The following is a 15,251-nucleotide window of genomic DNA, read 5'->3' as shown; positions in this document are numbered from 1 at the left end:
CTTCAGTGGAAGAATCCCACTACAGCCACATCCTGAAGCCCCTGCATCAATGCAGGGTTTGGCACTGGCACCATCCTGCCATGGAATTCAACCAGTCTTCCTGCTTGGAAGAAATGTGCTCCTCTCTTTAAAGAAACCAGCTAAACTATTAAAATAAAGCACATATAAAAGAGAGAAGAAATAAAGGGGTCAGAAGAAGATGAAGATTCACTTTAGAGAAGAGTACAGCATCTAGAAAAGGAGGGAAAACTCTAGAAACATCTGATACCCTCTACAGGACAAATACATGGCATTCCAGGTAGGAAAATAAACCAGCAATTCGCGGCATATCAAAACAATGAACTCTTCAGGGGAAAGCTGCTACCATACAGGCTGTAGCTTTAACTGAGGCCTCAAAACACGAACCCGAACCCACCAACAAATAGAAATATTAATAACTAAAGGAAAGACCTGAAGCCCCAAGCAAAAGAATTGGAAGGGGCAACCTTCTCCTGTGAGAACAGCACAGGAAGCTGACAGGCAGAAACACGAGCGCAGGGCCCGGAGGTAACGCTGAAGGAAACACTCCCCGGAGGTGCCAGGGTGATGCTGCCACAGACGGAGGAGAGACCCGCCGCCCGTGCGGGAGCGGGCGCTCGGCGACCCGCTCATCAACAGCACAGCTCGCCCGGGCCCCGCCGCGGCCCCCATACCTGGCTGGCTTTGTGGAACTGCTTCTTGAGCCCCGCCACCGACATGGTCCCGCCGCCGCTGCCCCGCGGCCGCCCGGGCCCAGGGCCGCCCGCGCCCGGCAGGTCCCCGCGCCCGGCCCGGCCTCGCGCAGCACCGCCCGCGCGCCGCCGGGAGCATCGCCCTCCGCGCGCCCGGCCGCCGCCGCCCCATTGGCCGCCGCCCGGCCACATGCAAATGTGGCGGCAGCGCCGCCCGCCCATTGGCCGTTCGCCGGGCTATGCAAATGAGAGCGCTGGGAGACGCCCACGCTCCGCTGTCGCATGGAGACAGCGGCGGGAACCGGGCGGGGGCTGCGCTGGGCCGGCGAGGGCACGGCGGCGGCGGGGAGCACCGCCCGGGCACCCACACAGCACCCACAGAGCACCCCGCCTGCGGGGAGCACCGCCCGGGCACCCACACAGCACCCACCGAGCACCCCGCCTGCGGGGAGCACCGCCCGGGCACCCACACAGCACCCACAGAGCACCCCGCCTGCGGGGAGCACCGCCCGGGCACCCACACAGCACCCACCGAGCACCCCGCCTGCGGGGAGCACCGCCCGGGCACCCACACAGCACCCACTCTGTCCGCGGGGAGCACCGCCCGGGCACCCGCTGGTGGAGAGCACAGCCCCGGCACCAAAAGGCCAGTCAGCTGCCTGGTTTCATCTGTCTTATTTCAAATAAGGCTGAAAATGTCTCATTATGGGTCTGTCTCATTTCTTGTGGTTCAACGTAGCATCTCTGTCTGAGCTCATTAACCTCCGGTCCATCATTGTAGGTGGTAATTTAATTATAGCTCTTAAAACATGAAAGCTCTTGCAGCAGTCCAGAACACACCTGGCTGGTGCTGTGCACCAGAAAAAATCCACTTGGTAGTGTGACTCCATACCGGCAGTGATGCTGCTCAGGGTTCCAAAGGGCACAGTCTCTCACTCAGAAGAGCAGACAGACTAGAAAGAGCTCTGCTGAAAGGATGTTTTAGCTGTTTGGTTGGTTGTTATGTGAGGGATTTACAGATTATATACTGAAATATGACTGTGTATCAGGAATGTGCTGATATAAATTAGAGATGTGGTTCTGCCTTCATGGTACAGCAATTCCAAGCGATGCTTACATTCTGGGGAAGATAAGCTCTGTGATAATGCTGCTTGATCCCAGCTGTAAGGATACTTGGGAGTTGTGATTCAGCTGAAACTTATGCAGGGACATGGGGAGCAGTTCAGAGATAAGCTTTGCTGGCTGCAGCAGAGCTCTGTGTTACTCACTGTCATGCTCACTGCATTTTGCTTGGGTTAGGAGAGAAAAACATTTTCAGAGTATGATAGAGTTACTTCTTTAGAATAGCAAAGAAGAAAAAATACAAGAACTTTCATACTGGTTGTCACACTGCAATTTGGGAGAAAGGAATCGCTGTTCCCATTTCTTAGAAAAAAATATTATATGACTAAGAAATAAAGTGTAAAGACAAACACATTAATGAGCTGAAGATCTGGCTGTTACTTGACAAAGGACTCTCTGTAGAGGAGAGGCAGGAGAGAAAGCAAAGAGGAGAGCATCAATCAACATTTACTCTGGAAGACAAACTGTTTGGGGAAGTCCGTCAGGGATTTGGAAATGTTTGAAAGAAGCCTGCCATCACCATGTTATCTGGGGCCACCTGTGTCTAGGGAAAGAGCATTTTTGGCCTCCTTACGAGTAAACATGATTACACCACAGACACCTGATTTCAGCAGTTGTTTCTCCTCCCTAATTGACACTGGCAGCAAGATGTTAACTGTCAGGGCCAAATTAGTTATGCCTTAAATTAGTGACACGTCTGTAGACACCTCAGGTGAGGAAATAAGGCCTAAACTAGGATATTGGAGCTCCATAAAAGGAATTAAAGCAAGCTCTTACTGTACTATGGAATTAGGGAGACTAGGCAGCTTTGGCTAATCTTCAGCTTTAGGAATGGCTGGACCAGAGCAAAGAAGGAAGGAGCTTGAAATAAATCTCTGTGGAGGGGAATGAATGGATTATGGAGTTGCTGTGGGTGTTAGCTGTAAAATTGGATTAGATAAAAAACTTTAGTAAGGCTGCATGTCTACAACTTCTTTTTTTTTTTTTTTTAACTCCTTTTTGTAGCCCAAGGATAGCAGCCATGTTGCCTCTGCTGAAGGGGTACAAGAATTTGCAAGTGGGAAATGCCCTGTGGGAATTTCACTTCATAGCCTAATTGCTCAGTGATACAGACAAGGTGAAAACCTATTTAATGAGCCAAACTGTGTAGTCCAGGTACTGATGACTTGGTGGAGGCACCCTGAAAGACACTGGTATTCAGGTCAGTACCAAGTAAAAGTTATAGCTTGTAGCCAGCAATGCACAGCGGCTAAGGAATGTCTAGAAGGCTTTATAATCACATAGTTTTACCTCATGGGAAAAAAAAGAAAATATTGTAATTTGCTGGGTGATAATCCTTAAGATTTATGCAAAGTTAGTTTAGTCTATAAAATGAGAGAAATGAGAAATACTACCAAAAAATTTGGAAAGAGGTTCAGGTAAATGCTGACATGATGGAAAAAAGCTTCTAATGAAGTTGTTAGAAGTGGAAGACAGGCTAGGGCAGAGTGAAAAATGCTTCACAGAGGAGACCTTCAGGGCAAAAGTTCTAGATGTCTGGGTATTCAAACAACAATTACACTTCCACTACTCAGGAAATATTAAAGTGCATGAGAGGAATTCATAATGGCTCCAGCATGTTACTGAATCAGGTGTGCTAAAATGGACAATGGAATTTGCACAAACTGAGAACTCCTAACTGGGCTCAGATCAAGGTAGTGACTAGAAAATATGCACTGCCTGCTCACATGGGAGAACTGTGCTTGAAAATTGGTCCTGTGAAATTCAAACAAGAGAGAATCTTGACTAAAAGGTTAAATTTGTAATTCACTTGCATTTCAGTGTGGCTAATACTATGGGAAAAACACTGTTATTAGAAACTCAATCTAAAGATATGACAAATAATCTCATAGGTGATTGGTTTTCAATGAACAAATCATCCTACTTGTAACAGCTGAAATTGCAGTAGCAGCCACGTGAAGTATTAGGTTTCCAGCAAAATGAAAACTAGAGGTATTTTTTAAATTATATAGAGGCACCTTAGCATTGGAATTTACTTGGTATTTGAAACCAACTACATTCACATTCGTTTGAATGTCTCTTAAAAATAATGAAAACTGTCATTGAAATATAGTCTGGGTCTTTGGTGGTTACTGCCATAAAAGAAAATGTCAAAAAAGGAAGGAAAGATGAGTTTGCAATGAAATTCTATTGTATTTGATTCTGGGTCATGCTGACTACATTATTAAAGCTTTTTTTTTTTTAATATTTAGAACTTAAAGAAAAGATAAATTACTGTGTATCAGCTTATCATGCAATGCATTTCAACACAAGGCATTAGAAGGAGCCTTTGGATGTACTCACCTGATCCAGGGCAAGAGCAACTACAAACAACAGTGACCAAGACTCTCAGACGTGGTGTGATATCCATTAATGGTCTGTAAGGATTATCTGTATGTAATGACAGTGCAGATTACCTAGTTAGTTTTCATGTTAGTCATCAAAATTGTGGCAATAGGCTGTGGTTTTGGTCACAGGAAGAGAGTATACTTGAAAATTGTTATTTAGAAAACGAGCATTTGGAAAAGATGATCCTCTAGGAAAATGATGCCATTTGAAAGAACAGTTGGCCAATAACCCACTCTACAAGAGCAAACTTGTAGAAAGCCTTCAAAATAAAGCAGGCTCAGATTCACCTAGTTTGACAATTCTAGAAAAAAGAGGGGATTACTAAACTCAAGTGACACCGATTCTTAAGTTTTGACCCAAGCAAATGAAGTAATATAAAACATAGTCTTCCAGAGTGAGATCCAAAGGAGTAGAACACTTGGTGAAATCAGTCCCAAATGTCATCCATTTCATTATTTTACAGATGTCACACAACAAACTTGGGAGCTGACAATATGAAAGCAATGCCAACAGCAAATGACCCCAATAACAAGAACAGAAGAAAATCCTTCTGCAAAATATGGCCAGGACGGTAGGGTTATCTCATGTGGCTGTTTTAGCAGCCTTTCTATATATTCAAATGAAAGAATTATTTATAATGAAACAAAAAGAATTGGTCACACAAAGATGCATTCATCCTGCAGGAGCAGGCCAACACTACATTTTTGTTTCTAGAACATAACCAAGCAATTCTGCAGATCAGCACATTCTGCACAGATCAACTGGCTCAGGTATTTCTGAAAGGGCTTTACATTGCAGTATACATTTCATAAGAAATCATGAGAAACGGAAAAGAACAGACAGTTTTCCCTCCACAGCCAGCACTGGCCAGCACTTGGAAAGCTCCTCATTCCAAAGGGACGCTGCTGGCAGTTAGAGCAGGAATATGTGACCCTGGGGCCAGCAGACACTCTGGCTAACCTACTGCAGTTGTTTAGGATGCTTATGTTTGCTCCCCAGATCTTCTAACTAAATGTAGCTAGTGAATTATTTTTGGCATATGTGACTGTTCTTCTCAAGCTGACTTTCCATATGTGTTGCTTTACCATTATGCAGATCCTTGCTTTTCTTGTCTCCTTCCTGTGTTTGTATTCCACATGCTTCTCCGTGATACTGCACATACCTTCTGTCAGCACTTTGCTAAATCTCTGGCTGATGTTCTGCAAGTGTCAATAACAAAACAAAAGTGTGTTAGGTCTTATGCCATTAATAAAGATGGTTCTAATTATGTGTTTATTTTAAAAAGAGATATAAACAATTCAGGTGAGTTCAAAATCTAAACAGAGAATTTTTTTTAAGTTACATATGTCCATACCATAAGTAGATTCTCTAATTTTAAAAACGCAACAACCTACTTTTTTTGTGTATGCAGCTCTGTCATTCCGAAGTCTCTGAAAATTAGCAGTCCTAATCTTGCAAATTATACCATGTGGATAGACTCCTGGACAGCTCCAACTTGGAGATCTTGTAACTTTTAGGTGCCTATGTTGCTCCTGGTATCACTAAAACAAAAAAGGTTTTGTAATTAACATACACCTGGGCACTCAGTGCTCTCAGACAAGCAGCTAGACTGCTCACCAAAAATTAGCTATATGTGTAAATTGAAGTAAAGATGTGACTGTCCAAAATTACTCCACAGTGGAGACAAACCTGAAAATACTGGAGTATTACTAATCTAGTATTACTAATTTTTATTTCCTCCTAACTTGGAGTTTTCAACTTGGCAAACCATTGTAAGATGTTTTCTTTTGAATAAGTCTGTTTCCATAAAGGGAAGCATTTCTATTTTCTGACCAAATCGGAAAAAAACATCACTTAAACTTTGAATCTCATTGTTGTCAGTGCAGCAGCATCACTTCCCACGAGCAGCTGCTCTGGCTGCTTAATCCCTCTGTGGAAGTGCTGCCTCCAGGGCCTGCATCCCCCAGAGCAGATCCCTGCGTGGCGCTGCTCCGGAGCAGCGTGGGAGCCGCGGGCTGAGCACAGCAGCAGAACCGAGCACCTGGGTCCAGGGGGAGCTGCTTCGTGGAGCTACAGCAAGGTAACAAATCCACCAGGAAAGGCTGGGTTGGGGAAAAAAACCCTTTTTTCTATTGGAAAATACCAAAAATAAATATAGGGCCATTTCTGAATTGAAATTTCTTCACCTCTTTCCTGGGAAAGAAGAAGCAACCTATTGTAAAACCTATTTGATTTAAGAGAAAAACAAATGTTGATGGTATCATCAATAAGCACAGAAGAAACACCTCTCTTTGAGGTGGCCTTTTAAAGTAGCTATGTTCCTTCTTATTAAAGAGTAAGGCAAAATAAACTTTTGATGAGTCATTGTAGTAATGTGGAGATATGTTGCTTTGATTTAAACAGATTGCACCTGAGTTCTCTGTGCTGCTGATTCGCAGGTGACAAAATGAAGGTACTGATTTTCTGCGCACAACTGCCTGTGTTCATCAGAAAATGCTGAGACTCTCATGGCTGAAAATGCCAGCACAAAATATGGAGTTGAAATGTTGCTATAAGAGTAGCACTAGCTTCAGAAAGGTGTGAAGGATATTCATAGTAATGTTAAAATTACCGTATCATGCTGTTGTACCATGCTGGTGTAAGCTGGATCATATATGCTGTCTGAAATCCCATCTAGAATTTCATGTCACTGTTATTCAGGTACAGAACAAAGGTTTAAGTAATATCTTTGTAAGTCTTGATCTTTATAATGATGTTTTTCAGTGGAAAAAGGCCACACTGAAGAATAGCACATACTGCCTTGACTTGCTTAGCGAATGCAATGCACAGGCTGTTAAAAATCATTATTTATTCAGCTTCATCTGAGAAAAAAATATATAATTATCAATAAATCTGAGTAAAAATCTGCAAGGACACAGATTGCCTGTAGTGAGAAGAGACAAATAGTAACATGAAGTAAAAAATCCAGTGGTTTATCTTCTCCATGTGTAAGTAGATGCTTAATTCTATTTTAACTTGCTTTATATTGCAGAACTGAAAATTTTATCAATTCTGTGACACAGAGTCCTTATATAATACACAATGTGGACATTTCAGAGTTGGACTGATTTGTAAAAGCAATTTGAATATCAGTAAGTATCTTGTAGCAAGTTTGTGAATATTCAGGCATACATGAATTTAACAAAACCTCTACAACATAGATGTTGTTTTGCTTTCAGTGTAATTTAATAGGTCTTTTGGGATCCGCCGTGTTTGAACATCTGGGAAACATCACATGTTGTCTGTTGATCAATGAGGCAACAGGAAAGGCATGATGTGACACAGATGTTAAATATGGCAATACTCCATAGACCAACTGGATCACAAATGGCAATGATCAGACTTTGAAAAATCTGATTAAGATTCATTGACTGGATAAAATTCAACTGGGTTTTTTTCCCCCCTCAGATTTCCTAACTGTTCTTATAACAGTATTATAGTGGGTAGTATTGTGGTCAATTAATTATTGCAAACTGGCTTATTTGGAGGAACAAAATGACGGAATTGAAGACAAGGACTTTTACTATCAAATACTTTACAGGAAGATGGATGCAACTTGCCAGATCCCTGCTGTCTCATGATGAAGATTAATGTCTACTACTGGATAACTCTGCCACTTCTCGTAAAATAAAGACTATATAAAGCAAATTTATTGCATTAGTTTAAACCTCAGTTAATTGACTAACTGCCACTATAGTAAGAAACCTTTTTCTCTCTCAAATGCAAAAGAGAAATTGTGTATACGAATTCCTTTAACTGTAACCCAGGAATGCCACCTCCTGGCTACATATAGAAACACCCTTTGAGAGAGAGGGGGGGAAAAAGCAGCTTTCATTCTGTAGTTTCCATAAAACCATTTCAATTAAATAGATGTTAAAAATATGTGAAACACAGGCATGCCTCCTGTCAGACTTCCTAACTTGCTCGTTGAAATGTAAAGATACTCAGATATTTACTTTCCTAAAGAAATTGTGTGGCTTAAAATAATAAACACACCTGACACTGACTTTCTGTAGAAACAGCCTTAAAGCTGTTGTATTTAAAGGTAGCAGCTGAATCAATATCACAAATGAAAATCTGATCTTACTGAAGCTGACAGGACTTTTGCCTCTGACTTCAGTGGGGCCTAAACTTTCAGCCTGTATTTTTTGAAAGTTGCTCTTATGAGCTGGGTTCAAATTGTCAGAAGTTTTGAAGGAAACCAGACATACCTTCTGCAATTCAGTGGGCACAGGATTATCAAAGGGAAACTGGCTGTGCAAAACAATGATGGTAAAGATTTTCAGAGTCAGAGATCTCTCCTTCCCTATGATCAGACCAGATTAACTGTTGCTTTTATACCTTGAACTTGTCCAAAAATACACTTGTTTGGTGTTGCTAGTATAATAATATGTTCCTTGAAGCAATCATGTAATCATGCTGCAATGGGCTCCCAAATCAAAGGAGAAAAAATTGTACTCTGGCTGCTAGGATGATGGACAGACAGTAGGACAAACAAGCCAGGGAAATTCTCTCACCTGAAAAGCAAATAAGAAGCATTTCTCCAGTGCATGAAGGAGACTATTTGGGCAGACAGCAAATGAAAGCCCCTGCAATTACAGATTACATTAACTCTACTGTATTTAGCTTCTGCCTTTTTTCACAGCTGTGTGATCTCTTGCAGACTTAAATTCTCAAGTTCATAGGTTAAAAATAATTTCTATGAGCCCAATCCTATATTTAGATAGTTCAGAGGGAAATAGGTTCTTTTTGGTTCTGCCCATCAGTTTCTTTACTGTGTCAAGTATAACATGGCAGAAATGGAAATGCAAGCTGCCAAATCACTTACCCTTAATGGGGACACTGGACTGCTTTTAATTTTCCAAATCTGTGATTCTAATATTTTGTAATGTTTTCACATAGGCAGTAATTTCAAGAATTCAGTGGAACAGCACCTATTGGAAAAGGTTAAAAAATGGTGAATGCCATCATGTCTTAGTGATGGATATCTGACATGTTTGGTAAGCATTTTGTTACAATTAATAACTTTCTATATAAATACAGAAGATACAGGATGGAAATCACTGATTTTATTCTTTTTGCTTTTTAAAGTTATATTAATTGTAATGAGTTTTGATAGGCTGCAGATGTGTGGTTCTTCTATAATAAAAATAATATGACGCTTTATCAATTTTCTTAATCCCTTATTTGGAGGAAGAAAATAGAAGACAGAGATTAAATTGAGATTAAGCTGTATCTCTGCTGTTCCTACAGTGCCATACTTGCTTGTCTTTCCTGATGTGTCACTTTGAAACTATGACCCAGGCAGTGGAATGTGGAAAGCAGGTACCCACTTAATCCATCTACACAAATATCCACAGAGTTTGCTATTTCTCTCAGCTGCCTTCTGAGAAAGAAGTCATTTATAATTTTGACATGTATACTAAATTTTGACAAATATAATAAGTAATGGAAAGCACATTTGTGAATCCTGCTTTTTAGGTTTTTTCTTTCAACTTTGACTTGAAACATTACAGGGCTTCTAAGATTCTTAAAAGTACCATGCTTTTTCTTCAATGAGGGTGATTATGGTCAGGGTGCCAAAGAAATGACAGCGTGTGTTGGGTGACTTTGTGGGGGTTTTTTAAGAGGAAGGCAGGATTGAGGAGACAAGTGCTCAAGGGAAAAAGAGAAAAATGTTCCAGCATGAAATTGTTTCAACAGTTTGCTCTAATATTAGTGATACTATCTCCTATCTGTAGATGGCAGTGATCTCCCACTGCCTGCTTCAGGAGGAAAGGGGGAATGGTGGTGGTGAAATCCTAAAATTAAAAACCACTGTGAAAAACAGATGTGAGGAAGAGAAGTCATAAGGTGTGGGAAAGTATATGTCTTATTGTATTTCATTCGCGTGACGAGAAGATGCGTCAGGCCATTTAGAATCTATAATTTCTGTACCAAAGGATTTTGACAACAAATTTCAGAATATTGTGTTTTGAAATTTATCTATCATTAAAACCCTTTGTTGGCTTTCTGGACTTCTTGTACGCACATTAGACACATTTCATAATTTTAAACATGTTTATTCAAATAATACCTGCTGTTTTCCTTCCAAACCCCTCTGGGTACTTAGCTACCTCCTTCATCAGTTGTTCAGCAGCTCTATTACCCATTTAATTTTTAGCTGTTTTTCTCTTGACACTTGCACTAGTTTTCACTTTCATTCAAATAAAATGCAGTAAACAGTGTGTATGTTTATCTGGATATTCTTCAGTGAAGGGTGTGATATGAAGATCACTGAAAACAAAGAGTTTTTATTAATTTCTTTAGGCTTATGATCTTGCCTCACAAAATCTACCATGCTTGGTGACCGGCAGAGAGAACCTTCAAAATACAACATAAAGTCACTATTTTCAGTTGTAGATTGTTTTTATCTTAAAGTTTTGCCTGAAGAAATTCAAAATATAATACTTTTCATTAAGATCAGACTATAAAAACTACATTTTTGAAGTTCTGTTTCAAGTGTCACATGGGCTTCTAGCATCAGATTTTAAATGGAATCTAGACACAGAAATGCAGATGAGGAGCCTAATAGGATTTCAAACACCACTAAATAGCATTTTAAAATCTGCTTCTGAAGTTTAAAAATATCAAGGAGATTTTGGGTATTGCGAGGCTGAAGATGCCTCCAATGCATGTATATGCAAAGTGGACACAGAGAAGTACCTAAGCCAGTTATTTCTTAAGAGCCATTGTTTTTAGTACAAAGTGAATCACTGCAAAGAGAAAAAAAAACCCAAATATAAATCTGCTTCTAAGGCAGCCCAGCCTAGTGTAAATGGTATGAGCATTAGATACCTTAGAGTGACTTTGAGACATTCCTCAGCAAATCACGAGCAGCTATCTGTTTCAGCTCCTTCCATTCAACACTAAGGTTCATTCCTTGCTGCTGAAAGAGGTTTTGCAATATCAGCACAGCTCATCTGCAGCCACTGTTGTTTCACTGCAGTCGAGCAGAGGCTTGTCATTAGTATGACCAGTGGCAATTTTGACCTCTAGTGCAGAAAGCCAGCATAAATTACTGTGCATTGCCTAAATCCTTTTTGGAAAGCTTAGCTGGGGGTTTTGTCCTGCTGCACAGGAATGTATGACATCCAGTATGTTCTGGAGCAAAAAGGACACACACTTCCCATCCTAATGGCAGGCTTTCCACACTTTCCACTAAGATAAAACCAGCTACATGGCATCACTGCATTAAAGCTTTCTATACATGAATCCTACATTTTCTCCTCTGAGTTTTGTCACTTCTTTCTTGCCATGCCAAATGGCTTTTCCTCTTCAGTTCTCTGACAAGCAGCAGCAGCTTCTCTAACTGATCTGTCATATTACTAAACTTGCAGTTCTAAAAATGAATTTGTTTTTTTAATGAGTGAATGGTTAATCTTTATATTCCATTGTCTGAAAAATAATCCAATAATCTGTTCCCAGTATGTAGTTTCACAATATGCACTCTGAACAAAAAAAAAAAAAAAAAAAAAGGCAGCTAAGGAATTGTGTATGGCCTTATGGCCTATTATTTACAGATCCACACATGTCTATAATGTCTATATCCAAACTTGCCTTTTCCCTCACACCACTGGCAGGGCACAGTATGGAAAATTAATTATCTTAACCCACTTCTATTTTTCTCCCTCCAAAAAAGATTATTGTGAGATATTAAACAAAACCTAGGTTTAATATCTCCACTCATGCTCTAAATGCACACAGTAAGACCCCTTCTTTGGGAGTTACCTTTGGTCACTTCACAAAAATGTCAACATTGGAATTTTGCAAAAAACATCATTTAGTAAGCTGTTGGCTCAGTTTGCTTTATATACACTTCCAAGAATATTTGCAGTTTGAACTCAAAGTGTGCAGGACTCAGTGTAATTCTCCCACTGCTTCCAGTGACACTGCCTGACTTGCAGTGTTTCTGTCTACCCTTCCTCCCTTCTGCTTCTTCCCATCCTCATGCTTTTGCTCCCTCTCTTCATCTTTCTAATTCATTCCACATGCCCTTGAATATGTACCATGCAAGCTGCTGTTTTGCATTCAACATTTGTTTATCCTGGGACTTATCACAGTATCTGAGAATCTCATAACTTTCACAGATTTTTATCCTCTTGAAGCCTTTGTGAAACAAGGAAGTGTGTGTCAATTTACAGGTGGGGAGTGGTCACACTGCAGATTAAGTGAGGTGCTCAGAGCCCTGCTTAGCCGTGGGAGCTCTGTTCAAGTATTTCTTGGCTCCTGATCTGCTGTATAGATTGAACATTCCTGTCGAACTACATCTCCTGCAGTGCACCACAGTCTCTTTTCAAAGTGAGGACAGGCCATCACTCCAGCATTTTTGGCTTCTGGGAGATACGAGTTGGATGAGGAGACTCTTCTTACATTAGAACAGGGACATGAGACACAAAATCAGAAATTTCAGAAAATCCCATTGCAACTTTTCAAAATCAAAATTAATGGATGGGTAGAAAAGAGAATGTGTGTGGGAATGGTTTCAAGGGTCTGACCTACATTTCCATTCCCCCAAAAGAAACCAAAACATCTTAAAAAAAAAAAAAAAAACAAAAAACCATGCAAAGCAGATACTTTACTCATAAACAGTTAATGATCTAAAAATGCTGGCTTCTGAAGAAAATCCTGTAATGGCCCTAGTTGTATCATAGACTGGAAGAAAAGCACATATCTACAATTTCATTAGAGTTATCTTGTCTTTCTCAATTCAGCATATCTGCTGTAGATGTAGCCAGCATGCTTTTTGCAATAAAATTCACCTACCTGTACATCCACACAGTAAGTTTCTTAATGCTGGTTCTAAATTATTTTTTTTTGAGTTGTCAAAACATAGGACTGTGTATCCATATTTTCCAACTCAAAGGGGAAGCTTCCAAAGCAGTGAAAGGAAGGCTCACATAAGGACTGAGGCTGGCAACATGTGAAATTTGGGTGCCAGGTTATTAAGTATTCTGATTTAGCCAGGATGTGAAACTCCACAGTGAGCTCTACAAATAGCTTTGCTGATACTGAGGTAGTGACCTCTGAGGCTTTCATGTGACTGTGCTGCCAATGGGTTGTCTGGTCCACCGGGGTGCCACTTTCCTTTGATTTATCTTTGAGTCTGAGGATTTTTTTTTTCTGTAGTAAGAAAATCCTATTTCAAATTCATTATTAGAGCTGGCCCCAGTGGATAAATCCTAGTAACTAGATATTTATTTTCCATGGATATATGTACTGACTTTAAAACAAGCCTCATGCAGATAGATGTCTGGTTTTCCTTATTAATTAGGGAAGTTGGGGAAGGGAGGAAAAAGGGGAATATATAATAGCTCACTTACCTGAGAAAAGCTGTGCAGCTGGGTGTGATCTGTTGTATAATTCAGAAAATATGCATCTAATCAATTGTACTCTCTTGGAACCTAAAAAAATTAGTTTATAGCAAATGTCATACAAACTTGGTGATAAAATAAACATTCTGATTACTTCTGCACTTTTCTGCAGACCAAATACAGTGACTATAAATGAAGTTTAAAAAATAAAGAGAAAGAACAGAAACGTAACAAATTAAATGTTTGTGTAAAACTACTCTGGTAGTGAGCCCATATCTCCTATTCTTGGGACTCAAACTGCTTTGCCTAGTGAAAATGTTTCAAAACTGACATGCAGAAACAGCCTGCATTCTGCTGCAAGCATAACTTCCACTGAACTGTGTAAAAATAAGGCAAGATACAATGTCAACACTAAGAAGAAAAGGTTAAGTTAGAGTCCTTGTAAATTTAATGGGTACTGCATAAGAAAGCATTTTTTCAGTAAATCAGTTTAGAGCTTTCTTCAGTTCAGTATTAAAAACATTTCAGCAAAATCAAAAATTTCTAGATCTGTCACAGAACTGTGAAAGTAGCATTTCTACAGGCTACAGAAGATATTTTAAATCTTATCAGAAATCTCATCAGGGGACTTATTCTGCCGGCTGAAATTTTGCAGAAATTGGCTCTATCACCTCTATGACCAACTACCTAAAGTCACCCACAAAACTAGAGATGAATTTTAGTCTGTGCTCCATGTTCTATGCAAGAGAGACAGTAAGGAGAGTAGTGTCATCTCCACCCTCACAGCAATTCCAGCTGCTGACTGCACAGCCGGGTGCTGGGCAAGGAGCTCAGTCCAGGTAGTTTCAAGAAGTGTGCTTCATGCTAAGCACTAACAAAAATAACCAGTATTAGCTGTTCATACCCTGAATATAACACAAAGGCTATTGCAGCTTACTGGATTTTTCTCCAAAACTTCCTCAAAAATTACCTTTTGCACAAAGGGAATCAGCAATGCAGTCGGTGTGCAAAGGCTGGGAGTCTCCCACGCCCAGCTACGCTTGAGATGATGCCAGTTACTTCCATGATGGGGATTTTCCTTATATTTTTACTCTCTGAGTAATCCTCTTTCTCAACATTTTTGTTAATCTATTTTTTGCTTCATACTTTCAGATACCTAAATACATGGAAGCATTTTACAGGAGTTCCAAAGCTTCCTGAGAAGTGACTGACCTTTCTAACTCTTGGAGTATGTGCACTTAATTGAAAAGTTCTCCCCTCGATATCTTTTCTCTAAACAATGGAAAAAATATCTATGTTAAACAGAACCCCATCCAGGTATGTGTGTAAACTTGAGAGAAGAATGCAAGGGAGTTAAAAATAAAAGGATGAAAATATTAAGTATTATTTATTTAGTGCCAACTATATTCTTGGTTCTTATCTGTTCTTACAAGCAGCTCTCTGTTCATATATGGAAGATGCAATTTGAAGCCACAGCATCTGAGCTACAGTAATTTTGATATAATGGCAATGAAAAGATGCCAGCAAAGTACCTTTTATGTGTGAGTTAAACTTAGCTTTGGTTGACAGTGTGCCCACTGCAAAACATACACAATACCCATAGGAATGATAAACAGAGCTTTCTCCAAAGAAAGATTTT

The 15,251-nt window shown here is 40.2% G+C and overlaps 1 protein-coding gene and 2 long non-coding RNA genes across 3 annotated transcripts in view; 2 read left to right on the top strand and 1 right to left on the bottom strand.

The window, feature by feature from the left end:
* SH3GL3 (SH3 domain containing GRB2 like 3, endophilin A3) overlaps positions 1 to 802 on the bottom strand; it is a 41,775-nt gene extending 40,973 nt beyond the window's left edge. Inside the window, exon 1 of the mRNA XM_053987892.1 lies at positions 693 to 802. Within this exon, the coding sequence (XP_053843867.1) occupies positions 693 to 737 (45 nt within the window). The 5' untranslated portion in view covers positions 738 to 802. The remainder of the gene's footprint in view (positions 1 to 692) is intronic.
* Positions 803 to 2,854: 2,052 nt separating this feature from the next.
* LOC128813126 (uncharacterized) lies at positions 2,855 to 7,345 on the top strand. Its single transcript, XR_008438915.1, has 6 exons — positions 2,855 to 3,033; positions 4,085 to 4,247; positions 4,684 to 4,791; positions 6,107 to 6,300; positions 6,624 to 6,672; positions 7,252 to 7,345. It is a non-coding gene; the product is annotated as an uncharacterized LOC128813126 (long non-coding RNA).
* Positions 7,346 to 9,098: 1,753 nt separating this feature from the next.
* Positions 9,099 to 14,967, top strand: LOC128813127 (uncharacterized). Its single transcript, XR_008438916.1, has 3 exons — positions 9,099 to 9,259; positions 9,513 to 9,584; positions 14,765 to 14,967. It is a non-coding gene; the product is annotated as an uncharacterized LOC128813127 (long non-coding RNA).
* The last annotated feature ends 284 nt before the right edge of the window (positions 14,968 to 15,251 follow it).

This window comes from Vidua macroura, chromosome 12, assembly GCF_024509145.1.
Source record: "Vidua macroura isolate BioBank_ID:100142 chromosome 12, ASM2450914v1, whole genome shotgun sequence".
NCBI lineage: Eukaryota > Metazoa > Chordata > Aves > Passeriformes > Viduidae > Vidua > Vidua macroura.
Note: the sequence above shows the minus strand (reverse complement) of the source record. Positions and strands in the feature narration are given on the sequence as shown.